The sequence below is a fragment of the Haliaeetus albicilla genome, chromosome 1, assembly GCF_947461875.1.
Source record: "Haliaeetus albicilla chromosome 1, bHalAlb1.1, whole genome shotgun sequence".
Classification (NCBI taxonomy): Eukaryota; Metazoa; Chordata; class Aves; order Accipitriformes; family Accipitridae; genus Haliaeetus; species Haliaeetus albicilla.
Window position 1 is genome coordinate 85,053,918 of NC_091483.1, and position 27,186 is coordinate 85,081,103.

At 59.3% G+C, this 27,186-nt stretch overlaps 3 protein-coding genes and 2 non-coding genes across 21 annotated transcripts in view; 1 reads left to right on the forward strand and 4 right to left on the reverse strand.

The window, feature by feature from the left end:
- The first annotated feature begins 284 nt into the window (after positions 1 to 284).
- On the forward strand, positions 285 to 9,447 carry IDH3B (isocitrate dehydrogenase (NAD(+)) 3 non-catalytic subunit beta). Of its 2 annotated transcripts, none has more exons than XM_069797944.1 (12): positions 285 to 367; positions 842 to 922; positions 2,618 to 2,716; positions 3,571 to 3,691; positions 4,120 to 4,180; positions 4,702 to 4,834; positions 5,282 to 5,415; positions 5,870 to 5,972; positions 6,624 to 6,770; positions 6,894 to 6,988; positions 7,075 to 7,135; positions 9,286 to 9,447. In XM_069797944.1, exons 1-12 carry the CDS (start codon positions 332 to 334, stop codon positions 9,361 to 9,363), a joined length of 1,149 nt encoding a protein of 382 aa, XP_069654045.1. In that variant the 5' UTR covers positions 285 to 331; the 3' UTR covers positions 9,364 to 9,447. The 2 variants fall into 2 exon arrangements, with proteins under 2 accessions (XP_069654045.1, XP_069654037.1); XM_069797936.1 differs by lacking the exon at positions 9,286 to 9,447 and adding an exon at positions 7,543 to 8,643.
- A 541-nt stretch (positions 9,448 to 9,988) lies between these two features.
- Positions 9,989 to 13,769, reverse strand: NOP56 (NOP56 ribonucleoprotein). Its single transcript, XM_069797923.1, is given in 16 exon segments — positions 9,989 to 10,042; positions 10,044 to 10,181; positions 10,183 to 10,197; positions 10,319 to 10,387; positions 10,389 to 10,433; positions 10,618 to 10,739; positions 10,922 to 11,070; positions 11,414 to 11,471; positions 11,474 to 11,510; positions 11,704 to 11,855; positions 11,986 to 12,173; positions 12,401 to 12,599; positions 12,703 to 12,864; positions 12,962 to 13,076; positions 13,216 to 13,305; positions 13,529 to 13,769. Coding segments are annotated over 16 exon segments (1,596 nt in total). The 5' UTR covers positions 13,532 to 13,769.
- Positions 10,513 to 10,582, reverse strand: LOC138688086 (small nucleolar RNA SNORD57). The gene has a single exon (XR_011327154.1). It is a non-coding gene; the product is annotated as a small nucleolar RNA SNORD57 (small nucleolar RNA).
- LOC138688076 (small nucleolar RNA SNORD56) lies at positions 10,813 to 10,883 on the reverse strand. Its single transcript, XR_011327140.1, has one exon. It is a non-coding gene; the product is annotated as a small nucleolar RNA SNORD56 (small nucleolar RNA).
- A 347-nt stretch (positions 13,770 to 14,116) lies between the features above and the next one.
- DCTN1 (dynactin subunit 1) overlaps positions 14,117 to 27,186 on the reverse strand; it is an 85,403-nt gene continuing 72,333 nt past the window's right edge. For 14 of the 16 annotated variants that reach the window (XM_069797838.1, XM_069797846.1, XM_069797830.1 and 11 more), the window contains 17 exons: positions 26,835 to 26,987; positions 26,089 to 26,249; positions 24,303 to 24,471; positions 23,679 to 23,747; positions 23,083 to 23,145; positions 22,844 to 22,993; positions 22,193 to 22,354; positions 21,707 to 21,838; positions 21,310 to 21,438; positions 20,772 to 20,914; positions 20,034 to 20,200; positions 18,297 to 18,311; positions 17,515 to 17,648; positions 15,968 to 16,157; positions 15,069 to 15,145; positions 14,581 to 14,670; positions 14,117 to 14,331 (listed from right to left, as the gene is read on the reverse strand). In XM_069797838.1, coding sequence (XP_069653939.1) covers positions 14,194 to 14,331; positions 14,581 to 14,670; positions 15,069 to 15,145; positions 15,968 to 16,157; positions 17,515 to 17,648; positions 18,297 to 18,311; positions 20,034 to 20,200; positions 20,772 to 20,914; positions 21,310 to 21,438; positions 21,707 to 21,838; positions 22,193 to 22,354; positions 22,844 to 22,993; positions 23,083 to 23,145; positions 23,679 to 23,747; positions 24,303 to 24,471; positions 26,089 to 26,249; positions 26,835 to 26,987 — 2,142 coding nt within the window. In that variant the 3' untranslated portion in view covers positions 14,117 to 14,193. The remainder of the gene's footprint in view (positions 14,332 to 14,580; positions 14,671 to 15,068; positions 15,146 to 15,967; positions 16,158 to 17,514; positions 17,649 to 18,296; positions 18,312 to 20,033; positions 20,201 to 20,771; positions 20,915 to 21,309; positions 21,439 to 21,706; positions 21,839 to 22,192; positions 22,355 to 22,843; positions 22,994 to 23,082; positions 23,146 to 23,678; positions 23,748 to 24,302; positions 24,472 to 26,088; positions 26,250 to 26,834; positions 26,988 to 27,186) is intronic. The other 2 variants (XM_069797813.1, XM_069797741.1) reach the window with 1 other exon arrangement.

Below are 27,186 nucleotides of genomic sequence, written 5' to 3' on the forward strand. Positions count from 1 at the left end.
CTGCTGTAAAATGCTCAGCCCCCTCCCGCCCCCCCGCAGCCTGCTCAGCACCCACGATGAGGGGGCTCCCGGGGGACACCGGTTATGGGGGGGCTGTGGGACATTCATGGTGGGCATTGGGGTGCGGGGAGGGGTGCCAGGGGCCCTGGGGGGGCTTGGAAAGGGATCGCTGGGTGCCCCCAAGGTGCGCGGCGGGTCCTGGCGGGGGGGGGACGGTTTGGGGGCGGCGGGATGTCTCCTCCGTGCTCCGCCCGCCCGCTAGGGGGCGCCGCAGGGCTCGGCCCCACCCACTCCGCTCACGTGGTCCCGCGGTGCATTGTGGGGCGGCGAGATGGCGGCGCTCAGCGCGGGGAGGGCGGCGGCCGGGGTGAGGGGGGGTCGGTCGTGGATGGGGGGGTGTCAGTCCGGGCTGTAGGGTTCAGACTGGGTGGGGGGATTTGGGCTGGGGGCGAGGGTTTGGTCTGGATGGCGGGGGTCGGTCTGGGTTGGGGTGGTAAGGCCTGGGCTCTGGGGGTGAGGGGTTTGTCTGGATCGGGGGGGTCAGCCTGGGCTGGGGGGGGGGTCAGACTGGATGGGGGGGGGTCTGGCTTGGGGGTGGTTGATGCAGATGGGGGCGGGAGGGCGTTCAGACTGGGACAGGGTGTAAGGGCTGGACTGGGGGGTGAAGGGCTGGACTGGGGGGTGTTCAGGGTGGGACCTGTGGGGCCAGGGGGTTTAGTGTGGGCTGACAGGAACGTGCAGAGGGTGGGGGGTCAGCCCAGAGCAAGGGGTTGGTCTGGGTTTGGGGGTGGGGGGCACCTCCAGGCTGGGGTGTCTCACCTTCCCACCGTCTCCGCCCCAGGGTCTCCTGCGTGCCCGCAGCCTCGGGGCCTGGAGGGGCCTGCGTGCCTCCGCTGCACTCCAGCAGATCCCGCGGGCCAAGGTGAGAGCGGGGGTCCCAGTGCCCACCCTGAGCGCAGTCAGCCCCCGGCACTCGCTGCGGGGCGCAGAGCTGCCGTGGGGAGCAGGGGAATGGGTGAATGCGAGGGGTGGGCAGGAGCGCTTCCTGGGCAGTGGAAATGCTCCCAGGCTGCTTTTTGGAAGCAGCTTTTCTCACTCTCGGAGCAGCGTGTTCTCCCAGCAGTTCCGCTCTGGCTCCCAGCTCAGCCTCGCCTGCATGCGGGGGAGGCTGCTGGCAGGGTGGCGATGGCGAGTGTTTTTCTGCTGGTACAGCTAAAACCACTAGTGCAGCCAGAGTGCAGCATTGATTGCAGTAGTGAAAATCGTTTTGATCCAATCCTTGCTATTTAGTGCTAAATTTACTGTAGCTACCTGTAGTAGTTGACATAAAATAACACAAGAAATAATGCGATAATTATTAGAGCGCAAATAAGGTAAGAGCAAGTGGTAGCTTAGCAAGTTATTCAGGCTCTGTTGTCAGGAAATAAGAGCTGTGATGGAGAGGTGAGTTGTTTTCTGCGAAACTAAGGGTGGAAGAAACAATCCAAGCACTGGCTGGCGAATTAACATCATGTTTGTCACGTTCAGACGAACAAGATGGTGGGTTCTCATTTATAAGTGAAGATGTCTGATGTTATTATTTAAGACACTAAAGGAAAGGGCTCAGCAGTGAAGCCATTCTTTTGGCCTTGAGCCGGGGGGGCCCATGCCGTGGTTCCCTCTGCAGGTGCTTTGCTGTTTCTTGAAATTTAGGTAGGCGAGGTTTTCTGCCCTGGAACTTGATTCCAAGATACTAAAAATCAAAAGTAAAGACTATCTAGTATTTCTTTTCCTACTTGCTCTTTCATTTTGCCTTTCCGTGATCACTGTTTCTGTGATCACCTACTCTTTGTGTCACTGAGGCACGGGCATTTCTCAAGTCACATTGGCGTTGCTACTTGTTTACTCCTTTTGTTGTCCAATTAAGTTGTTGGATGAAATGCTTGTCTCTGTGACTGTCTAGTCCCTGAGGGTGGTTCTGTGAAATCTCATGCCTGGAGGTCAGCTCTGTGCAGGGAATTACTGGCTAAAGAAGGTGGGGATTAGTAAAAGAACTGTGTAAAAATAGGAGGCAGCTATGGTTGGGGAGCAGGTGGCATTGATTTGGAGGTGGATCGCCTGTGGAATGTCTCAAGAATTATCTTGGAGACTGATTTTGTGTTCAGGACCAAAAAAAAAAGCATGCTCAACAAAAAGCTGTGAGACAACGTGAATGCAACAGGAAGATGAGTCTCAGGCTTAGGAGATGCTGAGGATATGAAGTAGGAACGAGGGAAGTTTAATAACACAAGACTGTGCTATTAGCTCCCAGTAAGATGGATTTCTGCTGTACAGAGGGAGAAATACCTCAGAACGCTGTATGAGGAAAAGCTCTTTAGGTTGCCAGCAGATCACAGGATAGCGGGTGTCTCTGCTGCACAGTGTGTTCATAACAGCACAGGAGCAGAAGCTCTTTAAGTTAAAACTCACTGTTAGTGCTGCAGTAAATTTTTGTTACTAAAAACTGTGCTGGGGGTGCGGGTATTCTTCATATTCTAAGTAACCTTCCTCTAGTTCACTGCTTGCAGGTTAGGGCTTCTGTTTGGGTCAGGTTCTGGGGTGCAGCAGAAGGTCTGACTCTTCTTTGCTTTCTATGCAGTCAGAAAATGCGAAGTCTGAGGGCACATTCCAGGTCACCATGCTGCCCGGAGACGGGGTGGGCCCGGAGCTCATGCATGCTGTCAAGGAGGTGTTCAAGGTAACGGCTCCGGCCCCATGGTGGGATGGGGTGGACGGAGAAGGGAGGAGCAGCAGCTGCAGACTTGGTTAAAGATACTGCTGATCCAGAGGCCCTCCAGGACCAACCTGTCTGTCTCCTCTGGTGCAGAAGAAAGCTGGTTGTGAAAACCCTGGGATCTCACCCATTCCATAAATAGGTTCAGCTTGAGCAGCAATCTTGCAAGCTGTCTCATTCATCAGTGTGAAAATATTCCCAGCCTGGGACCGTGTCCTGGAGCCAGCAGAGTCTGGGTCCATCCCCTGCTCGGTCCTTCTTCCTCTGCTGAGCAGCAGCAAGCACTGGCGCAGTCCAGGCTGGTGATGAGGAGGACACAGGCCATCCTCACTGCTCCTGTCGGGAACGTGGCCGCAGGGCTGTCATTGTCCACCTGTCCAGAACCCTTTATGTCCTTCTGACTTTCCTAACCTGCAATGAGCCCTGTCAGAACTCAGGGAGGAAGTCAGTAGTTAATAGTTGTGTCTTCTAACAGACAAGTTCTGTCACATCAAAGGCAGCAAACATGGAGTTGTCTGCCACGGTATAGGTTATGCAGCTGAAACTATAATTACAGTAAGGAAGGGGAGTCCTGGTGTTAATGGTGACAGAAAACATCATTGTTGAGTTGGAACCAAAGTGACCCAGAGGTCCAGGTTCAGCATTTCATGAGCCCAGTTCCCTTTTTCTCACCAAGCCAGCAGTCTGGCTGGTTTAAGGTTTCATGTCCCAGTTCTCCAAGCCCCCTGCCAGCAGCCCGCTGTAATGTGTAGCATAACTTCCTTGCTGAGTCTCTGATCTGATGGGGTGGCGGCTCTGTCTTTGCATCTCTTGCACAGGCTGCCAGCGTGCCTGTGATCTTTGATGAGCATCACCTGAGTGAGGTGCAGAACATGGCGTCAGAAGAAAAACTGGATCAGGTGGTTGACTCTATGAAGGAAAGTAAAGTCGCCCTTATAGGTAAGGACTTGTGGCAGTGGTCTGTCCAGCACAGAGGGGGTCTCTGCTCTGCCTGCAGGAAATGTTGCCTTATCTCAAACGCCATTAGGTGCTTTCAGAGGGCAGGAATTTTTGCACTTAGGTCCTGGAGAAGGAAAGATGCTGTCTTTAAGCTAAGCAGCAAATTTTGACTGAAGTACTTACTGAACTTACCAAAGGGGAGGTTATATCTGGCTTCTGCTCTTGAAACAAGATCTCATAGTATGGCCCAGAGAAGCAAAGAGCCTTGTCAGGGTCCCATATAGCGAGAGATCAGTCTCCACGCTTGGCTGAGGTTCTGCTGAAGCTCCCCCCCCTCCCAACCCTTGCTGCTCTGTCGCCTGGGCTCAGGCGATGTCCTTAGCGTCTGTCAGCTCTGTGTTCTTACTCCTGCTCAATGTTGTCTGCAGGCAAGATCCACACCCCCATGGATTACAAGGGAGAGCTGGCTTCTTACGACATGAGGCTGAGGTGAGCTCAGTCCCTTGCTTGGCTGCCAGGGCTGGGCACTTACAAGTCAGTCACTGGGAAAACTCTATTGCGTTTGGTCGTGGTGTTCTGCCACTAAACCAGGGGCCGAAGGAAGTGAGTCTAGGCCAGATGGGAAATTAACGTGTCATCGGGAAGCAAAATATCCTGAAGGACTGTCTGTGGCCAGGAGCTGCCTCTGTTGAGTGTGGTCCTGCTGCCTGCTTTCTTGGGAGTCCTGGCGAGGAGGGGGTGGGTGGCTGGAAAGCGAACAGTGGTGGCCTGCCTTGACAGAGGGTCGTCGAAGCTGTGCTGTGACGAGGTGTTGCTGGCTCATGATCTGTGAGGGGAAGGGTGGCAGATAGACGGATAGATAGGTGGATAGGTAGCTATGGGAAGGTGTCAGGAGGTGGGGAGCTGTTGGCACCATCACCAGCTGTTACTCCCAGTACTTGTAGGGAACAGTCACTGCCCCAGAAATAGCTTATGATGAAATGCTGATTCTGCTGCTGCTTCGCTCGCAGGCGCAAATTAGACTTGTTTGCAAACGTTGTCCATGTGAAGAGCTTACCCGGCTATAAAACACGCCACAACAACTTGGACCTCGTGATCATCCGTGAGCAGACGGAGGGGGAGTACAGCTCTCTGGAACATGAGGTACGGGAGCCTCCCTCCAGCACGCGGGTCCTCTGCTTGGGGGTTATGGCTGGCCTCGCTGAGGGACAGGGAAACCTGCCCCAGGATGTGTGGCCTTCCTTGTTGCTGGGGACATGTTCCTGCTTTCTGTACCAGACCTGTTCAGCACCACTAAGAAATTGGCTGGAGCAGCAGTGATGTACTAAGTGACAGTGATGGAATTAGGACAGTAGTGATAGGAATACACGCAGACTCAATAAGGATGGTGGTGGGCTGCAGGAGGGATAATGCCAGAAAAAAGGGATATGGGTGTTAAGGACCCTCTTGGTGGGGGGTGATCCGGCGTCAGGCAAAGACAGCTCATCCGTCTTGAAGTGCTGGGACTGTTGGCGTGGTGTGGGTTGGTGAGGCAGGGTGCTGGGCTGCATGGCATGTGTGACGGCTGCTCACGTTCCCTTTCCTGTCCAGAGTGCAAAGGGAGTCATCGAGTGCCTGAAGATCATCACCCGGGCCAAGTCGCAGCGCATTGCCAAGTTCGCCTTTGACTATGCCACCAAAAAAGGGCGCTCTAAGGTCACAGCTGTGCACAAAGCCAACATTATGTGAGTGCCACAGGAGCAGGTTTGGAGCGCTGTCTTGATTGTCGGACATGCAACCGCTGTCACATCTGGGACATTTTTGCTCTCAGCTTTTGATCCCAAGAGCGCAGTGCCAGGCTGGTTCCAGAGAGGCTGGGCTTTCCCTGGGGATCGTGTTTTTAACTCTCTGTACGGTCTCATTTTCAGCATGAGGCCTGACAGCTGCATCCCAGAGGCTGTCAGCTGAGAAGGGGAAGAGCTCTGGCATGGAAAGCTGATCCCTCATTGCTCCCCCTGGGCCCCAATTTCACCACCTGTGGGCGTGTGGTGGTGTGGGGTGCTCTAGGGTTGCCTGCCTTCCCCTGCCCTGCTGCGGTGGGGCACCAGTTGCTATTGGATTACCTGCTGCTGTAATGATTTCACTGCTGAAATGAGTTCACTGTCCTGCAAACCCTTTGATGTGTTTCTCATCTCACAGGAAATTAGGTGATGGGCTCTTCCTACAGTGCTGTGAAGAAGTGGCAGAACTGTACCCCAAGATCAAATTTGACACCATGATCATTGACAACTGCTGCATGCAGGTGAGGATCCCGTTTCCCTGCCCCAGAGCTGTTCTGCACTGCCCGCTGCTGCTGGGCCTGCTGAGCCAAGCCATAAAGATCTGAAACCTGAAAAGCTGCTGCTGCCGACACCTTTGCTCCTTGCACAAGGCAGGACCCTTCTCCCTGCTCTGCTCCAGCTGAGGGCAGGAGCTGCAGGGACTGAAGGTGGCAGGGCCATTTAGAATCATAGAGTCACAGAATTATTTAGGTTGGAAAAGACCTTTAAGATCACCGAGTCCACCACTAAACCATGTCCTTAAGTGCCACATCTACACATACCTCCAGGGATGGTGACTCCACCACTTTCCTGGGCAGCCTGTTCCAGTGCTTGACAACCCTTTCGGTGAAGAAGCTTTTCCTAATAGCCAATCTAAACCTGCCCTGAGGCAACTATGTCTCATCTGGGCTTGCAAAACTCTACCAGGTGTAGGTCTGTGGCTCCTGAGCCATTTCAGCAGGTCTCCCCATGCTCCCAGCTGTCACAAGCACAGTTTGGGGATGTTTTCAGACACAGTGGGTTCTGATGCTCCACCAGATTCGTGCACGCTGCCCTGGCCCGAGGGCTGTCGAGCTGCCTGCAGCCCGTCTTTGGTGTGCAGGGCCTCACGTCCTCCTGTTCCCTCTGTGCAGCTGGTGCAGAACCCCTACCAGTTCGACGTCCTGGTCATGCCAAACCTCTATGGGAACATCATCGATAACCTGGCAGCTGGCTTGGTGGGCGGTGCTGGTGTGGTTCCCGGGGAGAGCTACAGCGCGGAGTACGCTGTGTTCGAGATGGTGAGGAATTTTGGCTTCCCGGAGGCTGCTATGCCGTACCAGCACCCTGGGTTATTGGGGTGGGAGGCTGCTGGGGACAGGGGTGTGGAAGATGGTTCATCACCATGGCTTCTCTTCCTGCAGGGCGCCCGCCACCCCTTCGCCCAGGCCGTGGGCAGGAACATCGCCAATCCCACTGCCATGCTGCTCTCGGCCGCCAACATGCTGCGGCATCTCAAGTAGGTGCCTTTCAGGTGGGGATGTGGTGGGGTGGGCACCGCGGGCTGATGGAGGGACTGACCCACGGCTCCTTTCCTCTCAACAGCTTGGAATTTCACTCCAATTTGATCGCGGATGCGGTGAAGAAGGTGATCAAAGTTGGAAAAGTGAGTATTGGGCAGCTGGCCTTGCCGCCTGTCTGTAGCTGCGTGAGTGTTTGTGGTAGCGAGCTGCTCTGCGTTCTCTCTGACGGACAAGGGCGAGTCTCCGACCTCGTCACCCATTTCTGGCTCAGAAACCTGTGTGCGTGCAGCTGTGGCTGTAGTCGGCTGCAGTCAGCCCCTCTGCGCTTGTCCCGGGGTTGCTCCTGCTGCCTGTAGCAGTGCTTGCTGGCTAGGGAAGGTCTGGCAGGGCTGGGGGACATCAGACGGCCTCTCTCGCATGCTGCCCCGCTGGGGTCTCTGGCTGGGTGCATAGAGGGAAGCTGCTCTCCTCTCCCTTCTCGCAATCATTTCACTCCGTTCACGATCACGTTTCTCCCTTGTTTCTCCCCTTCCCTGTGTTGGATTTTTAGGTTCGGACACGGGACTTGGGCGGTTACTCCACCACTTCTGACTTCGTGAAGTCTGTGATTGACAACCTGCACCCCCACTATGGTGCCTAGGAACCCCACTCACCCCGGGGAGTCGGGGACTTCACCCTGCAGCCGCTTCCCATAGCTTACAGCCCGGCAGCGCGTCCATCCCCCTCCCTGCAGCTCGCCCTGGCCGAGGTTCCCTGCTGCCCCAGGGGAGGAGGAGGATGAGGATGGCTCTCCTCCTGACCAGCCCAGAGCCCAGTAACCACCCCCAGTCACTGCCAGCAGGGATTGCCAGAGGCACCGAGGGCAGGGTCGCATTCGGAGTGAGGATCTGCAGGGTCCCTCCGGTTCGCGTAGGCAGCGTCTTCCCCCCCTGTGCCCTCCCTGCGAGGAGGGCGGTGTGGATCTCAGCAGGGCGGCTGGGGCGACTCGGGGATGAACAGGCAGTGGCCCAAGCTCGGCAGGCAGCTCCCAGGGACGGCGGGACTACTGTGACTGTGGGAGCCTTCCCCTGCCCACAGAGGCTTTAGCAATAAATGGGACCATGGGGCTGAGGCCCTGCAGCTGTGACCCCACAAGGGCAAGCTGCTCGTGCAGAGCGAGGGTCCCCTTTCTGGCACAATCCCATGGGTAGGGAGAGGCAGCTGTGAGGCTTTATTGCCTGCTGGGAACTGGTGCAGGGCTGGGGAGAGGGTGGCTGCTCTCCTTGCCCCCCTCCCCCCGCTGTGAGTTTGTGGCTGGTCTCTGAGGGCCGGGGAGCACCTGGGGAGCAGGGGGCTCCAAGCTGAGCCCCCCAGGTAGGTCAGCACCTTTGTGTGCAGCCAGTGCTTGTCCCTCAGCAGGCAGCACCCCGAGCTCTTTGCCCAGCAGTATGAACCCCTGGAGCCTGTGTGGCTCTCTGGGGGGGGTGCTGGGGGCCAGAAGCAGTGTGGCGCTGGGCTGTGAAGGCACATGGTGGGACCACAGAAGCACTGCCCTGGCCGGTGACTGCAGGGGCAGGGGACTGTGTGCGTGAGAGAGCGACTGGGACACGTATTTAATGCTGTGCTGTGTACTCATGTTTGCAAATAAAGGGTCCAATGCTTCCCCTCCCCACCCCTGCCCGCACAGGTGCTGTTTCCCCCCCACCCCAGCTCTGCCCCTGCCCCACACCACACCGGTGCAGCTCAGGGTTGGCCCAAGGCCCGAGGGGAACTGGGGCAGGTTGTGGAACAGCTGCCAAGGGGGCTTGGCCGGGGCCAGAAGCCGGGCTGGCAGCGCGCACAGGACCCTGCCTGCCGTGGTGGGAGCACGGCTTCGGCTGGGGGAAGGCCAGGGGTGAGCCCCAGTCCCACACCACCGCTGCCAGCCCCTCACTGTCCCCTCCAGCCTGCTGCGACAAGTGAGCCCAGGGAATGGCTCTGCCTGGAGAGGGGCTGCCGTGACTCCTCTGCTGCTTCAATTCCACCCCCCCACTGCAGCAGGGGCTCGGTGTGCTGGAACCGGAGGCAAGAGGCCCAGCGTTTGTGCACACCCAGACACACACACCAAACGGGGTGCACCGAAGCTCAGGGTGGCCATGGCCCCTCTTGGCTGGCATGGAGCAGGGGGTCTGGACACTCCCAGCAAGGGCTGCGAAGTTGCCTCAGTGGTGGGCCTCCTCCTGCAGCGACAGCACCCAGCATAAGGCCTGGGGGGGGTCCCTGCCGTGCTGCAGGGACCCCCTCCCTCCTTGCTAACGCTCCCCTCTCCTTGCAGGTGCGCACGGCGGACATGGGGGGCTACGCCACATCCCTGGATTTCACCCAAGCCGTGATAGCCGCCCTGGATGTCTAGGGGCCTTCGCCTTGTCCTCCCTGCTCCCGCCGTGCCCACCTGGTAATTTATTGCTTCCCTCTAATAAAAACAGCTTCTGCAGCACGACAGGGGTCTGCCCAGAGTGCTCCGAACACACACAGCCCCGTTGCTTCCCTCCTCACCCAGGATGGCTGGGGCAGCCCCCGTGGTCACCTCCTGCCAGGGTGAGGGAAGCCACAGCCCCTCCCAGGCTCCTGCCCCTTCAGCAGCAGCAGCTGCAGCAAAACAAGACCAAAGGGGATTGACAACAACCTCAGCCCTTTATTGACGGTCACTCACGCCAAGGAGGTTTCCTGCCCCCTGCACCAGGCAGGCAGTGGGTGCAGTCCAAGGCCCCCCAGGGGAAGGGGCTGCAGGGGGGCTCGAGGAGGCAGCACTGCCTCAGGCTCCCACGCCACCCGAGGGGCTGCGGGCGCCTCGGCCCAGCCAGAGGGACTCACCTAAACCACCAGGTGCCACCAGGCCTTTAATGTGGCCGCCCCCCGGGTCAGTGCTGGCACAGAACGCCAGCGGACAGGCAAGGCGCTGCACCAAGCTGAGCTCCTGTCAGTCTGCGAGTCCATACAGCTGGAGCACAGCCCGGCTCCAGCTCTGCCCCGCTCGCCTAGTCCTCTGCATCCCTGGCCTTCTCCTTCTTCTTCTTCTTTTTCTTCTTCTTTTTCCTCCTCCTCGTCAGCCTCTACCATTAGCTTCCTTTTCTTCTTGGGCAAGGCCTCTTCTTCCAGCCCGTTCTCCTCCGGCTCCGAGTCTGTCTCCGGCTCCTGCTGCTGCTTCTTCTTCTTTTTCTTCTTTTTTGGGCTCGATGTCATTCTCCTGAGGGGAACGCCTGGGTCAGCAGGAGCCGTGCCCAACCCAGGGAGCCCCATGTCCCAGCTGCCTCACCCCCGTGGGGCTGGGGCCCATCCCAGCCCCCTCCTGCCTGGCAGCCCCCTACCTCCACCTCCTCTGCAGCCGCAGCCAGGGCCTCTAGGCGCCGCTTCTCCCTCTTCTTCTTCTTCTTCTCCCTTCTTTTCCTGCTTCCTCTTGACCTCAGCCACCACCTCGCTGGCCTGACAGAGGAGAGGGGGAGCTCAGCCCCGCAGGAGAGGTTCCCAGCCCAGGACCCACCCCCACCCAGCACCGCTGGTCGGATCAGCCTCATTAAATCAGTCTTTTGCCTCCACGGCGGGTCAGGACAGCGGTTTTGACATCACATCCGACAGCGGGGCCCTGCCCGTCCCCACGCAGCCTCACCTCCACCACGGCCTCCTTCATCACCTCCAGGTTTTTGCGGGGCGGCTCCCCCGTCTCATAGAAGGCCAAGCGCTCCTCCACCTGCTCCCGTAGCTTGTCCCCGAAAACGCTGGTGGGGACTTCTGTGGGGAGGGGAGAGGGGCTCAGCACCCCCTGCCCTGCCCAACCCCACCCCACCCTGCCCTGCCCCACGCTCTGCTCAGACCACAGGAGTCACCATTCACACAGTGAGATGCTGTTGACGAAAAATATTCCCATCATCGCAGAGGCAGCCCAGGACCCCCATTCCCCCCTCCCCTGGCACCTGAGAAGCAGTCGATGCGGGAGGCGATGGTGCACTTGTTGGCCAGGTAGCGGGAGATGCGCCCCTTGTTCTTAGCGGCTGCTCGCCCGATGAAGGTGGAGTGGAAGATGAGCCCGTACTTGGGAGTGTTCCCTCGCGTCTTCAGCGCCCTGGAACCGGTCGGCGGAGCGGTCAGGGAGGGGACGCGGGAGCACCCATGGCTGGGGGCACCCCCACATCGAAGCTGCCACTGGCTCCCGCTCCCCCCAGCAGCCCCAGCTCTCGCCCGCAAGTGGCCCAGCGCAACCCACTGGGACAGACGCTTTCCCCCACGGCCCCGCTAACCTCCAGGGGTGCCCGGGGGCACGGCCCTGCCAGGCAAGACACAAAGCCACGGTGGTCGCTCAGACACTGGGGCTGGCTGATCACATGCGGCCAAGGCCATGGGGGCCCAGCACATCGCAGCTGGCAGCCCAGGGGCCTGCCATCACCGCAACCACCCCGCAGCGGTACCTGAAGAGGGCTTTCTCGGCCCCCAGGATCTGCACCGTCGAGGCCGGGTACTTGGCCAGGTCAGGCTGCCGGCGTGGGAGATGAGGCGGGCGCCCACCTGGGAAGGAGGAGGATGGGGGTTAAGGCTGCCCCCCACCACCATGAGCCCGGCTCTGGGCCGCATACAGTCCTCCAGGCCAAGGATCAGCAATAAGAGATGTCAGCAGGACAGCTCAGTGGATTGACAGATTTGCTCAGACATCATCTCCGCAGCCTGGGGTGACCCGGGGCGCACACGCGCTCGCACTCACCACCTCCCCAATGAGGGCTGAGAGGCTAGGAGCCACCTGGCTCATCTTGGAGCGGAGATACTCCTGCAGGCCCTTGCGGTACTCGGAGAGTGAGATGACGCGGCTGGAGAAGCTCTCAATGTTGATGAGGTCAAGGGGAGAAATATCCATCCCTGGCAAAACGGGTGTCGGGGGCTGAGCGGCACCTCCCAGGGCAGGCGTGACCCCCTCCCGCTGCAGCCCACCCACCCTGGGAAGCGCAGCACTCCGGCGGAGCCACCACCATCGCCTGTCCCCACTCACCCATGGAGGAGCGGGAGGCTTCCAGGATGGCCTGCGCCTTGGCACTGTCCATGACAATCTCCTCCAGCCCCTCCAGGCTCTCCTCGCTCAACTCCTTGCGGTTCCCGATGAACTTGGCCAGCCGGCAGTAGGTGTAGTTCTCGGAGACGATCTTGATCAGCTCGGGAAAGTGGTACCCGTACCACTCCCTGGGGGTGGACAGGGGACAACAGTGTCAGTGCCGCAGCCCGACCCCTCGCCCCGTGTGTCCCTCCAGGCATGCTCCGGCCAGGACGCCGTCACCCCAGCCGGGTTGTGCCTTTGAGGTGCTACTCTCCCTCCCCATTCTGTACAGGCAGCCAGAAGGGCGGCTGCCTGCGGTAAGCGTGGGGAGACGGGCCTGTGCTGCCCTCCCGCCCCAGGGACCCCCGCTTACCGCACGCGCATAGAGAAGGTGTTGATATCCTTGTCCAGCTGGTCCAGGAGACTAATGGACTGGATGATCATGTTGTCCACGCGGTTCACGTTGAACTTCACTTTGGCCCGGGAGTAGCTGTGGCCGAGGCCCAGCTGGGCCTTAGAGGCCGACTGGGCGGTGAGGCCCTTCACCAGTGCATGGAAGTGCAGGCGGATCCCTGGCCGGGAAGCGAGCCGTCACCACGTTGTCGACGGTGGCGGGTGTCCCCCTCTACACGGCCAGGGCGTCCCCTTCCACATCCCCTCCGCAGCTGGACTCACCCCGCAGGATCTCAGCCACGACCCCCCCGGTCTGGCATTGGTAGCCCAGCTCCTCCAGGATGGCGGCCCCGATCTTGGCATCGGCGACTCCCAGCAGCGCCTTCTTCTTCTTGGCCGGCATGGAGGTCTCCAGCAGGAGCCGCAGGTCCTCGTGGAGGATCCCTGTGAGATGGGGGAGGGTGGAGTGATCAGCAGGACCACGCAATTCCCCGTGGGGAGGGTTACCCCGGTGCCCCCGGCCCCACCGCGGCCCGCTCACCCTCGGAGACGGCATTGATGTTCTCCAGGGCGCTCTGGGCCGACTTGAAGGGGGCGAAGGCCACCAGCTTCACCACGTTGTGGAACTTGCCGACGGTGAGGACGCTCTCCTCCACCTGCGGGGGGTGGGTATCAGGCCCCCGGGGCACACGGCGGCCACCAGAACGCGCGGCCCGCGGGAATGGCGGCAGCACCAGGGTACGAGACCCCGGCCCCAGCCCCGCCCCCCCCCCGTTGCCCGTCCGCGGCCCGTACCTGCGGCAGCAGCAGGCTGATCTCCTCCACCTCCCGCACGGCGAAGAGCGCGTACCCGGCGGCGTGCTCGAACAGCACGTGGAGCAGCACCTGCACCGGTACCGGTCACTGGGAGCTCGGGGCGGCCGCAGGCCCAACTCCCGGCCCGCCCCGCGCTCGCAGCGCCCCCCCCCACCGCCCCGGCGCGGCACAGGAGCCCCCGGCCCGGGCTCCGCGGGGTCCCGAGCCCACGCACGCCCATCCCCAGCCCCCACGGGCACCGGCCCGGCCCGATGCGGGCCGATGCGCCCGGCCCGGCCGGGCGGACACTCACCATCCTGCCGCTGCCGCCGCTGCCGCCCGGAACTGGCAGCCCCCCGCCGGAAGCCCGCCCCACCAGTCCGCGACCAATCAGCGCATGCTGTCCGCGACGGATCCGCCCCAGCCAATCAGGTAGAGGCGCGGGCGGCCCCACCTCTCTTTGCCGCCTGTACCAATCAGGCCTAGAAAGTGCCGCGGCCTCCCGCCCCTTCCTCCCCTCCTTCCAATGGCGACCGCCGGCGCTCCTGCCGCCTCTTCCCGCGCTCCGCGCCACCGCCTGCCCCGCCCCCCCGCGGCCGCACGTGGCCGGACCCGACCCCCCCCGGTCCCCCGGTGCCGGTGCAGGAAGGCGCGGGGCCGCGGGCAGGTTCAGAGCAGCTTTATTCGAAAGCGGGGGCGCAGGGCGGGAGCTGGGGGGGACCCGGTGGGGGGCCGGCGGCGGTTTGTAGTGTCTGACAGCGCTGGCGGCGGCGGGAGGGTGGGAGCCCCCCGGCAGGTCCCGGCTCGCCCCCGGCGGGGAAGGGGGGGAAGCGGCTCCGGCTCCCGCCCCACGCGTGGGGGCCGGAGGGCAGGGCCGGTACCGGGGTAGCACCGGGCTCTGGCAGGGGACGGGGGGGGGGGGTGCAATGAACCTGTGCGAGGGTGGGGGGGTCGCGGGGCGGGGGGGGGGCTCCCAGCTTAGGCGATGAAGTAGCTCTGGATCTGGCGGAACAGCTCGGGGGTGACGACCAGCTTGTGTACTCGGCCCTGCCCCGGCTCGCAGGGGAAGGTCACTCTGCCGCAGAGCACCAGGCCCTCCTCCTTCTCCCGCTGGGCCTGCAAGTGCCGAACAGCCGGGGTCAGGATGGGGGTCCGGGGGGCGGGGGGGGCAGCCGGTCCCTGCGCCAGCCGGGGCTGCGGGGACCGAGCTGTCCCCTCTCCTCACCCTCCTGCGGTGGGGACAGGACGGGTGCCACGGGTCCTGGGGCCACAAGCAGCGCAGCGGAGCAAAGGGGATGGAGCACGGAGGTTCCTGATGCCCCCGGCCCCGTCCTTTGGCCGCTGCCCCAGGAAAAAGGGTCTCACCTTGAGGAAGGAGGGGGAGGGGAAGGTGCCAAAGCTGGTGGGGACGCTGGCACCCGGCTGCTGCTGAACCACCTCTCTCATCACCTCATCCTGGGGGGGGGGGGCAGAGAGCACAAGGTCACCTCCAGAACCGCACCACTGCCCCACGGCTGCTCCTGCTGCATCTGGGCTCACTGACCCCCCCAAGCCCCTCACCACCCCCAGAGCCCTTCACCACCCCAAATCCCTGGGGACAAGGCAGAGGGGTCAAACCTGACTTTGTTTTGGAAGGGGAAAGGGGCAGCACCTTGTCCCCCACTGCCACAGCCAGAGGTGCCACAGGGCACACCTAAGTGCTGGCAGCACCGACAGGATGGCAGCACCAGCTACGGTGCTCACACGGAGACGTGGCCATTCATTTCCCCAGCCCAGGGGAACAGGAGGGCTGGGCCTGGGGTGCTGCGGGGACACCCACCCTCCTGCCGCAGGGGGCGGGGAGCCTGCCTTACCTTTAGGCTGTCGACGCTGTTTTTGAGGGCCAACAGGCGGGCTGTCTGCTCCAGCAGCTGCGCTGACAAGCTCCTTCCTACGGAAGACAGGAGGTGAGACACGCAGGCTGGCAAAGCGTGGACAGGGCACTCATCCAGCGCTCCTTTCCCCAAAAGACTCCAACGCGGAACACCGGGGCCTGCCTTGCCCAGCCTTGATGGACAGTGAGCCCTGCGGCTGGGCACAGACCAGCACCACAGCACAAGTGAGGCAACAGCCACTGCTGTGCCGGCTTGTCCGAATGCCGATGCAGGGGAGATGGAGGTTTGCAGGAGGGAGAAGGAGGAAGGTGTCATCCTCCCCGCGGCTCAGGGTCCATTCAGCCATAGGCACACGGCACATGCAGAGTGCTGGCTCAGCCAGCTCAGGTTCTTTCTTACCGGGGGAGGTTTTGGGGGGGGCAAGAGGTTCCTGGCTCAGCCAGCAGTGCCACAGGGAAGATGCTGAGCTATGCTGACTCCAGGGAGTAGCTTCAGCCCCTGCGTGCTGAACCAGTGCCACACTGTCCCCAGACACGAATGCCCGCAGCCAGGGGGATGGGGATGGCCACCTCTCGGGGGCACAAGGCCATTCCCTGCTGCACAGGGAAGCCCCGTCAGCTCGAGCAAGCCGGGATTGCTGCCACCAGAGCAGACCCCTGGCAGGTAGGTCTGAAGGGGTAGGCTGGAGCTCTGCTCTGGAGCAGACCCTGCTCCGGATGCTGGCTGGATGGGAAGGAGGTGCCAGTCCCTCCCCGGGGCAGAGGGAAGATGCAGAGGTTGCTCACAGACCGTGGGCCAAGCTCCCTCCAACTCACAGCTGCCCGTGAGCCCCCTGCTCCCCAGGTGCTTCAGCCAAGGAATGTTTGTGTGGGACCTACCCGACTTGGTCTGCTTCAGGTCCACAACCTTCATGGTGGCGCTCATATGATAGGCGGTTTCCAGGAGCTGGCTGGCCTTGCGATACAGCGTCTGTGTGCGCAGACCTTCTCCCTGCCTGTTCATGAGGAGGGAGAGCTTGGGTACCTGCAGAGGCTTCAGGCTGGCCAGCTGCATCTTCATCTGGGCTCCCTGGGACCGATGGGGAGAAGGTCATTAGGGGCAGGGTGTTTATTTGGGAGGAACTGAGCAGAGAAAATGTGGTGTAAAGGCAGCAAAAAGGAGAGCCCAAATGAAAAAAAGGGACTTAAAACTATAGTGAAAACAACCAAAGGGTGGATCTTCCAAGGGTAGGAGCACGGATGCCCACGGACAGCAGTGATGTCCCAAACACACCAGGACACCAGAGGGAAGCCTTTGGACAACAGCTGAGCACGTGTAAGACTTGGGGAGCAGGAAACAGGTTGGCACCTCAGTACTTACAGAACCATAACTTGCCAGTGGCCACGTATGTGACTCATTAGATTTAAGAACCATCATTAACAGCTTCATAGCTGTGCATAATCATCTGCATAATTATATGTCTGTGAATTAATATTACTGGAATGTTATTCAGTTAATTAGATTACTTGCTGCTTTGCCAATTTCCTCATAGTGCGTTCGTTAATCCATCAATGCCTTAATCAGTCTGCATCAGCTGGCATTTGGAATCCCCAGACTGAAGCGAGGGACCAAGGCTGGGCAGCGATGCCACCAGCACCCCCAGCTCTGCTGGCCGCTCTGGCTCCCAGCCGCCAACGCTGCACTCAGACCAAGCCTGCGGCTCAGCCCCTTCCCCAAAGGAGCCAAAGCTCGTCACTAGTGGAGAGCTCGCTGCAAGTCCCACAGCAGAACTGTGCTCCTGACCACCACCAGATGTGGTGGACTAAGTGCCCTTCCTCCAGCTCGTCCCACATGGACCGCATCCCACACAGACCTCCCTGGCCTCTTGGGACATGACTTTGTCCAAGACCACCAGCTGAAGGCAGGCACCAAGCCAGCACAAGCCCCCAGCCCAGAGCCTGCCGCTGGAGGAAGACGAATGCCCCTGAGCAGTGCCGCAGCACTGCAGGACGGCCCATCCCTCGGGCTGCCGTGCTCCCAGGGCAGAGCCCAAGCCTCCCGCCACAGGAACAGGAACGGGCACAGCCATGCCCCGACTGGGCTCTTCACAGAGCCCCTCTCTGTAAAGCAGAGTCCGACATGCCTTGCCATTCCTGTTTCTTTTCCTGAGGAAACCCACAGCATGGAGGACAGAGCTGCTCTGCGGTGTTGGAGGGAGCACATCACCGCCGGCAGTGCTGGCAGCAGCCGGACCCTCAGGCTGCTCTGCCCGGCCCTGTGCTATGGCATCCAGCTTCCCCCAGCCCTCCCTCTTCTCCTGCTCGACCTCCCAACATACGGCATGTCCAAGCCGCGGGGTCCAGTGTGCCGGGACCCACTGGGACCTGCTCAGCACTGCAGGCACCCAGGGACCTGCTGTAGGGCAAGGCACCTCCCCACACCTCACCTTGAGCCGGCTGTTCTCGTTCCTGAGGTGCCTGATGCAATGCTGCAGGACATCAATTTGCTGGAGAAGAAGAGGTGAGTCCTTCACCTGGATGGGTCCTGAACCACCTCCCGTCACCTGGTCAGCACCGACACCTGCAGACGGGCACCAACGGCAGCAGCATCACCAACCGTCACACGTGAGCGTGGGGCAGGACTGCTACAGCAGCACTGGATATGCAGACAGGCTCAGCAAAGGGACAAGTGTCTGCAGTGTGGAGGGAAGCAGCATCTGCTTGTGTGCACCCAGGCACTGATGGAGCCATCACAAACATGCGGCACCTCCCGTCCCGCTCCCACAGAGAAGGCCAAGACACCAGCTGGCCAGGGCAGTACCTCACCCCCTCCATGCCTCCTCAGCAGCCCGGCACCAGGCACTCCCGGTGCCCGCTTCCCAAAGGCTCGGGGCTGTGCCACACTCTGGGCACTCCAGGGACCCATCTCTCCGCTGCAGGAGTCACACCACTCTGCACCCATAGCAGTTTCATGCTCACCACTCCCTTCCCAGACTCCTGGTACTGTCCAGGAGTGCACCAGCCACGAGCTCCCCTGCAGCACAGGCTGCTCGGGACCTGAGCCAAGCGCTGCCCTTGAGCAGGACCTGCATCCTTCCCCCTGCTCCCAAACCAAGCCTTGTCCCAGGGCCATGCTTGGGTGTCTTGGGACGCTAGTGTCCCCCCGGCATGCACTTCTGGGGGCCAGAGGAGGCGGGGAGCACTGGCATGCTGGGGTGCAGTACCGTACCTCTCTGCTGTTCCTCTGCAGTACAAGGAGAGGAGCCAGAGGAAAGACAAGAAGAAGCAGAATTAAAGCCAAGGATCAAGTCTGAGAGGAGCAAATGGCCAGAGGAGCTCTGGTCACCCATGGCTGTGTCCTGTGCTGAGCCCTGTCCCCTGACTCCGGGAGCAGCGACCATCCCAGCTGCCCTGCCAGGGCAGTGGGACTCCACGTGCTGCTGCTGCAGGATCCGGCCAGGGCCAGTGAGCCCCAACCGTGTGTGTGGCTGTGAGCAACCCAAGTGGGACACATGTGCACCCACGGCACGGCTCCTCCAGAGCTGCCCCACAACAGCCACCTGTTGCTGTGGGTCCGAAGGCACAGTGATCCATGCTGACCTGCTCCGAGGTGCTCCATCCGAGCCTCCCTGTGCAGGGGCGGAGGAGCGGCTCCCACCGACTGCCCCGCTGCACCCAGTGTGCACTACACCCCTGAGAGCTGGGGTCCCCTCAGGCTGTGCTCCCTGTGCCCCCAGCTTCCCCCTCTGAAACACAGCACTCGTGAGCAGGCTGGTGCTGGCACAGTGCTCACAGTGCTGCACACGCTGTTCGGGACCAAGAACATGCTGTCAGCGTCCCTGAGAGCCAGAGCTCGTGGCCGCAGTGACTCCAGGAGAGGCTGCAGCTCCACGAGGGCCAGGAGCTGCTGCATGCAGGAGCCAGGCTGCATCCAGGCATTACCCAACACAGATCAGGTCAAAAGGATCAGGAACCTGGACCCACTGGATCGCTGCCACGCTGGGGCCAGAGGGCCAGGCTGCTCCACAGCCACCCTGGTCACAGTCCTAAAGGACACTGGGGCTCTCAGTTTGGAAGGCCACACAATGTCCTACAGCCAGAGCTCCTGACAAAGATGCCGAAGACCTGGTCCTGCCACCAGGCATTTTTTGTAGGACATTTCCTCCAGAGTGACAGGGAAGTTACTAACATCCCTGCTACCCAGCACAAGGACCTGCAACCTCAGCAAGCACCCATCCTGCACCATCACCCACCCCTTGCTGCTGGGCTTCACAAGAGCCCAGGAGGCACAGAGAAATCAGGTCTCATTCTCCGAGCCAGCCAGGTCAGAGCAGCAGAGCCCGAACAGCCCATCCGTGCCCTGGAGAGGCACGGCAGCAGAGGCAGGAGCTGCCTGCAGCAGCAAGAATGCGCCAGCAGGCAGGCACCGACTGCTAAATCTCCACGGGAGCATCCCCGTGGGAGGACTGGCCCACAGGCTGGGCCAGGCAGTACCAGCATTCGCCTGCCCACAGCTGCCAGAGCAGGGTGCCCTGCCACCAAGGGCCCCCCCAGCCCCAGCCAGCTGCAGGGACACCCCAGGCTGGCTCCTTAGAGGTGCCACCATTGCCCTGTCCACCCAAGCACGGAGCTGCCGGATGCTGCTGGGGAGCTGCAGGCTCTCCGCACTCCCTGGTCATCATTACAGCCTGAACACCTCCTGTCTTCTCCCCTGCCAGCCACACCAGAGGCTCTGGCTTGCTGCAGGAGGGCCGGGCGGGCAGAGCAGTGAACTGTCGGAACACCGTTCCCAGTCCGAGCTCCTGCGCTGCCTCCCAGGCAGGCGTCACACAGACACTGCAGGGAATCCTCTGCACAGCTCCCGGACTCTGACACAGGAGGACATCCCAGGCTCCCTTTCCAGCCTGCAAATACCCCACACCAGCTGCAGAAGTGTTCCAGTGCTCTGGGGACACTGGTTACGCACCTCCGGCAATGCCAGACACGATGGAGGCAACTCCAGAGGCAGGGGCGCCGCGCAGGCCCTCGATGGTTCGCTTTGACTGGTTGTTCAAGCGCTGCTTCAGCTCCACCTTCTCTGATTCCAGCTGGTCAATATCTGCCTGAAGAGCATCCATGGTCTCCTCAAACTCCCTGGGAAGAGTGTACAGAGTCACAGCTGTTGCTGGAGATGCTCCTCCAAAGGAAAGAGGCAAGCAGTCCAGGACCTGAGGGCTCCTGGCTTTGTCATGCATCCTGCTCCTGCTGTGCTTCAAGCACAAACCTGCTGATCCAGGAGCTGGAGCTTCACCAGCCTCTACTGCAGATTGCAGTATAACACACAAAGAAAGTATTTGTCCATATTGAACACTTAGCCATTTTGCCCAGCTTGCAAGACAGTCCTCCCTCCACCCTGCAAGCTTGCACCTCCCTGCTTGTCCAAGGGCTCGCTCTGCCAACGGACTTGTGGCAAGAGACGCTTGGAGCACAGAAATGGTAGTAAGAACATGCCAGGGCAACGGCCCTTCCCACAAAAGCATTTGAACTGGACCTTTCCCAGGACCCTCTGCCAGCCTGTGCTCTGCTGTGCACCATTAAAAAGTGCTGGCTCCCCTGCGGATCCTTCACCAACATCCCCCTCCACTAAGCCACAAACCCTGCCAGCCAGACCAAAGGACCACCAGCTGTCCACCCCTCATCAATAGACCCTCCAACAGCAGCTTACTTCTCTTTCTTTTTGAGCAGCGTCTGGGTCTCATCCAGCTTCGTCTGTATCTTTTCCACACGGTCATCTGCATCCTTGGATGCACTGTCCAGCTTCTTCTCCAGGAGGCTGAGCCGCACATTTGCTTCGCTGAGCTCCTCGCCCTGGAGTGGCAGGAAAGAAATCAGAGCGCTCCAGGGCCCTGGGAATGGTGGGCCCTAGGAAAAGTTCCTTGCAGTGCTTGGTGGGAGCCTGCCCAGAAATCACAATGCCTATCCACTTTGCACCTATGCTTGGCACACGCACCCATCACCAACACTTGTCATCCCAGAATATCATGGGGCAAAGGCCAGGACAGTCTTTCACAGGGGGAGTCACCAGCCAGACAGCACCTCCCTGACAACTGGAAGAATATTTCCAGGAGGAGATCTAGTTGGGACTCGGGACTGTCAGCTCCACAGGCAACAAGTCACCTGGAGCACAAATGTGACCACTACAGCAGCAAACACCTCTTCACTGACCAGCCAGGAAGGCATAGATTGACTGAAGAACAGCTTACCTTGATCTTGAGGGACTTTTTCAGTTCTTTGATGACCGTCTCCCTGTCCTCCAGCTTAAGCCCCAGCCCCTCAGCATCGGTGATCTCTGCCCGAATAGCTGCTGCCCGTAGGTCAGCAGGTGGGGTAGGCTGTAACGGAGACCAGAGGAACATGATACAAAATCGGTATTTTACGAAGAATTCCAGTAATTGCAGATGGGGCCACAGGGCAAGAGGGGGACCATTCCCAGTCTCCCCGAATGTTGCAGGCAACTGCTGCACCTCCTCAGCTCTCTGCCCCCCCATCGCACCCAGAAGACCCTCCAGCCAGGGAAAGCAGCAGCAGGACTATGGGAGATTATGGAGCAGCTCAGATGCTCTGGCTCTGCCCGAGGCCCCTGCCACAGCCAAAGCCCACCTTGGTCTGTGGTCTATCCGCATCGTATTCTCCCTCTTGCATAGCCGTGGCCATCTTGTTCATGGTCGCGATGAGGATGCTGCAAGACTGACGCAGACACTCGTAGGGGTTGATGCCCTGGGTGCCGTAGATCTGCAAAGGACGGGAAGAAAGTGGCAGGTGCCCCTGGGCTGGGCTCACAGTCACCATTACAGCCCCCTCCCGACTCCCCACAATGTGCCAAAGGTCTTGAGCGCCCACAGTCCCTTTGGTGCGGCTGCAGAGCAAAGCCAGCTGCGGGAAAGGACAGCACAGACCAGGGGACCACAAAGCCCTCCACATTTTGGTGTTCCCTGGCCATACTCCCAGGAGTTTGTTCCCAGCCTCCACAAGGCTCTCCCATCTGGAGCTGCTCACGGGCAGGTCTGTAGCACTGGAGTGAGACAGTTCCTGGCTTTACCCTGCTGCAGCAGGGAATGAGGGGCAGACGGGAAGGGAGTTTCCTACCTGCTCGCTCGCTTTGAAGGCCAGATCCTCCAGCTTCACTGCCAGCAGCCCCTCATTCTCCGCCAGAGGAGCAATCATCTGTGCCCCAGCAGCGGCCACCTCCTGCAGCACGGCCACCACCCACGTCAGGTGCTTGCGGCAGTCCAGGAGCGTGTCCGACACCTGGAAGTTGGGCGGAAACAGGATGGTTGGGAAAGGCAGAGACAAAGAGGTTGCTTTCCAGCTCGCTTCCCAGGCACAATGGCTCCTGGCTGCACAACACTTGCCTTGCCCTAGTCTGACAGCTATTGAGATTTTAACTTGCTTCTGAAGCATCACTAGGAAGATGGGAAACACCAGGAAAGATAGAAAGAAACTCACAGCTGGAGAAGATTAGGTGAAAAAGTCCATGTCTCTGTCCCGACTAGAAACACGAAGCCCAGAGACACTACCTCCCATCTCAGCTCGCACTATTTTCCTCCATCTGTGCAGTGGGCTGCTGCTCACCTTAAGCAGGGCACACCAGCACACTCCCTCCCTGGAGCCACCAAGGACAGCAATGATCTAACAGCGTTTGATGGTAGCCCAGTACAGCCCACAGCTCCCAGTATGTGGCTAAGATGGCCCCATGCGGGGCAGTGCTAGGGTGTCCTGCTCTGCCAGCCAGCTCACCTGCTGCCCAAAGCCCAGTGCTGCAGGGATACCCGGAGCATCCGTCCCAGGCATGCGGCGCCTGATCTTCTTGCAGAACTGGCGAATATCACTGCACGAGGTCTCCAAGTCCTTGAGGAGGATAGCAAGGTCGGATGCCTCCTGCCCAGCCTAGGGTGTAGAGAAAGGACTTCAGAAAAACTGACACAGGTGAGAGGAACCCAGCACAACCCCGCAGAGCCACCCCAAGCATGTCCTACCTGGAGGAAGGATCGCAGCCGGCACACCTCCACCCCCATGCAGTCCAAGGCACTCTGGGTGAACTGCAGAGCACAAACACAGGTACCATCAGCTTGGGGCAAAGCAGAGACCAGGCAAGAGAGCTGCTCTAGGGCAAACTGGGGCTTTGGTCTTGGGCATTTCAGGGCGGACCCTCTGTACACCACCCTGCCACGACTCCAGGATTTACAGGAGCAGGAAAACAGGCTGAGGCATTCAATCAACTTTTGTTTTACTCTGTGGGGCACAGGACACCAGTACTTCCCTTAGAAGCTCAGGGCAGTACAACACTCCCGCTTAGACACTAGGTTCTCCACACTCTCCTTGCTGCTCTTCTCTTTCTACCCAGACATCCGCAGGGCAAATTGCCCCATGTCTTCTTCCCCCTTCTGTGACCTGGGAGCCCTCATCACCTCTGTGCCACCACTGGCAGCAGGAGCTGGGGAAAAGTGACAGCAATGGGGAGAGGGGTAGAAGAGGCACTTCAACTCACAAAGTGATCTCAGAGGAGAGCAGAAAGGGCAAAGGCAGAAAACACACAACAAGGAAAGAGTCAAGTTATTTTTCCCCACTTCACCTTGATGTGGTCAGCCAACTGCATCGTGCAGTCTTCAGCCTGGTCAGCCAGGTGGATGCTGTACAGATGCTAGGTGAGGAGAGAGATCAGCAAGAGATCAGCACCCCTCAAATGTTTCCACACACGCAAGCAAACAAACCAAGTGGGAAAATGCATGACAAAAATCCCAAACATTGAGGGTTTGGCCTAATTTTTAATTGGAAGTGAAAACTCTTGCAGTGACACCCACCAGATTCCCTCTGAACACTCTGCCCTCCGAAAGAGCTGGTGGCCCTTAACTCAAAGGGTCAGCAACCCTGGCCTGCAGCACAGAGGTACAGAAATCCAGGACAGGAGAACCACATCCTTTCTGTCTGCATTCTCCCAGGGACAGAGAACACAGCCCCCAAGTGACACAATCACAGGCTCATGTCCTGCATGCTCCAGGGGTGAAAAACATCCAAAGGCAAGTGCTACCAGTGAGCTCATTCACAGCTTGTCAATGTGCCATATGAACGATGTATCCAAGGACATAATTTCCAGCCGTGGCACACGCTGGTGAGGTTGCACCAGTTCCCCACCCTGCAGGTCAGAAATGCCCCAAGCTTGGCCAAGAGCCTGTCGCTCTCGGCTCCGCAGACCCACCTGGTAGTACTTGATGGCTTTGGTCAGCGGCTCCACATTGACCGTCTCATCCAGCTGGTCCTTGTGCAGCAGCTCGATCAGGAAGTCCAGCGAGCGCTCGTGGACACTCATCTCCGGGTATAGCATCCCCACCTTCTTATACACCTCCACGCTGCATTTGTTCAGGGCCCTGGTAAGGGAACGCAGGCACAGTCGGCTTGGCTGGGACAGGCGCATGCTCCAGACAGCATCAATACAGGGCTTTGCTGCTGGGTGCCAATCTCAGACCACTGGAACCCCCCAGGACTGCCAGCCGGACCCTCAGGAGCACTGTAGCTAGAGAGCGGTTAACAAAAGTCAAAACATCTGCAGAAAACCAGGGTATGAGATAGGCTGCCTGGGTGCTACAGGAAGCCACTGAACAGAAAAAACACTCAGTTCTCTAGGCCAGAACTCAGTGCTGGAGGCAGGAGAAGACTTGCCACCTAGCACCATGTCCTGGTTTTGGCTAGGATAGAGTTAATTGTCTTCCCAGTAGCTGGTATAGTGCTACGTTTTTGGGTTAGGTATGAGAAGAATGTTGATAACACTGATGTTTTCAGTTATTGCTAAGTAATGTTTAGTCTAAAGTCAAGGGTTTTTCAGCTTTTAATGCGCAGCCAGCAAGAAGGCTGGAGGGCCACAAGAAGTTGGGAGGAGACACAGCCAGGGCAGCTGACCCAAAATGGCCAAATGGGTATTCCACACCATGTGACATCATGCTCAGTTTATAAACTGGGGGGATTTGGGGGGGGGAATCACCGCTCAGGAACTAACTGGGCATTGGTCGGCGGGTGGTGAGCAATTGCATTGTGCATCACTTGTATATTCCAATCCTTTTATTATTACTATTGTCATTTTATTAGTGTTTTATCATTATTAGTTTCTCCTTTTCTGTTCAATTAAACTGTTCTTATCTCAACCCACAAGTTTTACTTTTTTTTTTTCTGATTCTCTCCCCCATCCCACCGGGTGGGAGGGAGTGAGTGAGCACGGTGCTTAGTTGCTGGCTGGGGTTAAACCATGACACACCAGCAATACACCGGGCGATCTAACGAGTTCATCAGCCATGCTAGTGCAGAAGCAAAGGGATGTCTCAGGGCCCTGTTTCAAACTGAGCCACTTTGCTGGGAACAAAGCTGAGCACACCTCAAGGTGAGTACCTTCCCTGGCCACAGCCATTTTGGTGCCTGAGAGCATTTCCCAGTCTCTGAGGAAAGCCCTGACTCGGTGCTGTCAGGGCACTGCCCAGAAATGGGATCACACTGATCAAGCGTTCAGGCTGACGCTCAGTGAAACCTTCCCCACAGGAGTAAGCCCTGGGCCCTCATGGAAGAGGGCACTGGGCTGCAAGAGAGAGCCTGCTCTTGGGGACTGAAGCCCAGAGCCAATCCCAAACGCAATCAAGCTCAGCAAGAGACTGCAATGCATCTCCTGGCAGGATAGATGGAAAAAAAATCGGTGCAGCAAGGCTACTTCTGGCCTCAAGACACGGTCACAGCTGAATAACGAGCAACACATGCTAGAGGATTGGATCCCTTCACATGTCAATTCTTGAGAGGAAAACAAGGAAGGAGTTACAAGAGAAGTAAATACTCCCATCACAAGGCAATAAACAGGATCCCTCAGCTTTCTTCCAGCCTAGCTGCCAAGATATCTTTAACTCCAGTGGGGACCAGGCCTTGCTGCGATGCTGCAGAGCTCCTCCATGCTTCCAGATGGTGCAGTGGGTGGGGATCGAGGGTGAGGAGAAGGGATGGGTACTCACTGTTCATATTTGTGCAGCGTAGCCTGAAGCAGGCTCAGGGAATAGACCAGCCCAGCAGCAAAGCTCAGCTGCTCTCCCGGTGCGCCCCTGAGGCCGGTGCGCTCTGCACAGTTTTCGTTCAGATCAAACTTCTCCTGAGCCTGTTTGCTGATCAGTTCAGCCTGTTGGGGAAGAGGGCAAACCTTCAGAGTCTTCCTATGCTTGCTCTGATCTGTTGCACTTAGCCACAGACCAGCCAAACACCCCCTGCACACTCCCAAAAAGCAAGCTTTCCTGGGAAAGATTTCTGCAGAAGAGAAGGGCAATAAAGAAGGACAGCAGACCACCAATCCCCTGGCCAGTGCTGCAAGACACCGAGGCTCACAGGCCTGCCCTGCCCGAACTGGCAGGCTCGACCCACCAGTACCACAGCTGGGTGCTCCAACCGCCGACCTACCACCACCTGCGGGCAGGGACTCCCGCTTCCTCCTCCTCCTCCTCCCTCACAATTTCAAAAGTTCTCCAAGTAAACATTCAAAATCCCAACTTCAGTTGGGACAGAAAGGAAAGATATATTTCCCGCACAGTCGCGGCACAGCCACTGACTCCTGGTTAGCCCCAGTGGCACAGTGGGTTTGAAGAAGACACTCCAAGCCCCATCAGCCCAGCGCAGGAAACAGCCCCAGCTCAAAGCTTCAAAGGAAGAATTAGCACAAGCTCTTCACGAGGCCTAACTCCATGGGAGTTAGCCGAGGCACCCATCCCACCTTGCAGATGAGCCGAGGGATGAGCAGTAGCACCAGGATGCAGTCATGGTCCCCTCCGTGGCGCAGGAAGCTGTCGGGCATGAAGGATGTGAGGAGGGAGACGTGCCGGTTGGCCTGCTGCACCTCCATCTGCCGCAGCTCCATCTCGATGGCCTGCAGGAGACACAGGGTCAAGGCAGCCTGCTCAGTCCCCTCCCCAGTCCACTGGGTCCCAGCCCGTTCAGTATTTTACAAAGTCGGAGACTCTTTCCTGCCAGGACACAGCTAACACCTCACTCCCTGGCTGTCACAGGAAACATTTCTCATTATGACCAACGGGAGCTCTGTGGAGGTGCCCAGGGACTGGTCTGGA